General features: G+C 36.4%; 1 protein-coding gene across 1 annotated transcript; it reads right to left on the bottom strand.

The window, feature by feature from the left end:
• Window positions 1-596: 596 nt before the first annotated feature.
• On the bottom strand, window positions 597-1,613 carry LOC115928428. The gene is made up of 2 exons (XM_030995567.1): window positions 1,207-1,613; window positions 597-956 (listed from the first exon to the last, which is right to left on the bottom strand). Exons 1-2 carry the CDS (start codon window positions 1,441-1,443, stop codon window positions 765-767), a joined length of 429 nt encoding a protein of 142 aa, XP_030851427.1. The 5' UTR covers window positions 1,444-1,613; the 3' UTR covers window positions 597-764.
• Between the last annotated feature and the right edge of the window lie 231 nt (window positions 1,614-1,844).

Raw genomic sequence — 1,844 nt, forward strand, 5'->3', positions numbered from 1 at the left:
CATTCACTACCATTCAAAATACGCAACAAAATGTTACGCTTAATTGTAGCATTTTGAAATGGTATATTCAGAATGGTAGTTTGGATCTTGATCTATGGTTAGCAGAATGGTGGCTGTAGTGCGTTCTATAGTACACAGAATGGTGACTATAATATATTGAATTTTTGAGAAATCTAAACTTAAATGTTAACTTACAATACACACATGATGCTTATTAAAAAAATGAATTGAATGAAAGTGGCAGGATGTATTTGGTTTATATCAAAAGTTGTATGCATGTACATATGCTAAAAACTAAAATAAAAGGCAAGTAAAAAATATATCACATAAACATGTACACTACAAACTAAAATGAAAGGCAAGTTCGTAATTGCAACACATATTACTTGGACTTATTCTACTAAGGTGTAATAAATACCCACATATATATCACCCTAGTTCCTCTAAATAACTAAAATGTCATATATAGTGTGTATGTAAACATGACTAAAATGAAAGGCAAGTTAAAAATATATAAACATGTACAATAAAAACTAAGGCACTGAGTTGCAGCACAGAAATGTTTTAAAACATTGTATAAACATGTACAATGAAGTTCAAGTCAAAGAGGTTATATGTGAGTTCGAAGAGGAGCAGAAAATACAAGCCTTGCTGCTCATTTTTGGAGTCTCTGAAGGCGATCAAGGTCCCTCTGGATGAGAACACTGAAGGCCCAACCCTTTCTATACTCAAACTGTTTACATGATTTTGATAGACCCTCTGTGTCAAACAATCTCCCCTGTATCGATCGGTATCACTACCCCCACCCCATGATTCGATGTGTAACCTCGTCTATGCCATGTTCCATCGTAGGGCACTGCCACGTCCACATGATCATTTTCCCTGATGGTCAGATCCTTGTCCATGGCCCTTTGACGTAGGCATGCTGCCACCTTCTTCTTCTGATCCTTACTGGTCTGCAAAAAAAAAAAGAGTTTGTAATAAATAACAAGTAAATTTCAAGTTCCCTCAGGCCCCTTACTTATTAGACCCTATTACAAATATTTGGATTTGATTAATTTTCATCCCTTGATTTGACAAGAAGGGATATTGATGTACATGTATTATACTGTCTATCGACCATACCTAAGAAATAAAATATGTTTGGATTAAATGAACGTACAGCTAAGATAATGTAATGAAGAAAACACAAGGCTGGTGACTAACCTCTTGGGATAAGGAAGATAAAGTGGCTATGTGCCTGTTGTAGCTAGGGGCTTCGACTAGTGGGGCTGTTCCGAGGATGGTCAGCAAGTCGCACAAGCTATCCCGTGCCAAACCAACCTCCGTTGCTGCCAGAGTAGCTCTGCGGTTTATTTCTGCAGACTTTCCACGTCCTTCGCATTCATTTTCTGATGAAGAGAATGTCCTCTTCTTCTTGCAAATGAAGCAACCAAGGACCATGGCGCAGTTCAACCCATTCCTCTTTGACAAATTCTCCAGAGGAATGAGATGCCCTGTAAAAGATATCCAAAACACTTTATGGAACAGGGAAAATATTTTGAAAAGCACAATCCCCAAATAATAACAAAGTGCTAGTTATGACATACATGTAGTATATTACACAAATACACATTTTCACAGATTTCACGACAATTCCGATGGCCCCACTTCGATTCACCATAGAGTAAAGGAGGGGTTTTATCGGCCACTTAAGACAAAATCCTATTTTTTGGACTCTTTACTTCCTATTTATTATCATTTCTTGTTCAAATCATGAAGCAAATACTATTATTATTTAAACAAAGAAAGAATCCCAGAAAAAAAATCATGAATTGCCATGACAACATTCATTTCAATTTTCA

The sequence above is a fragment of the Strongylocentrotus purpuratus genome, unplaced genomic scaffold (genome assembly GCF_000002235.5).
Source record: "Strongylocentrotus purpuratus isolate Spur 01 unplaced genomic scaffold, Spur_5.0 spur5_scaffold_3, whole genome shotgun sequence".
Taxonomy (NCBI): Eukaryota; Metazoa; Echinodermata; class Echinoidea; order Camarodonta; family Strongylocentrotidae; genus Strongylocentrotus; species Strongylocentrotus purpuratus.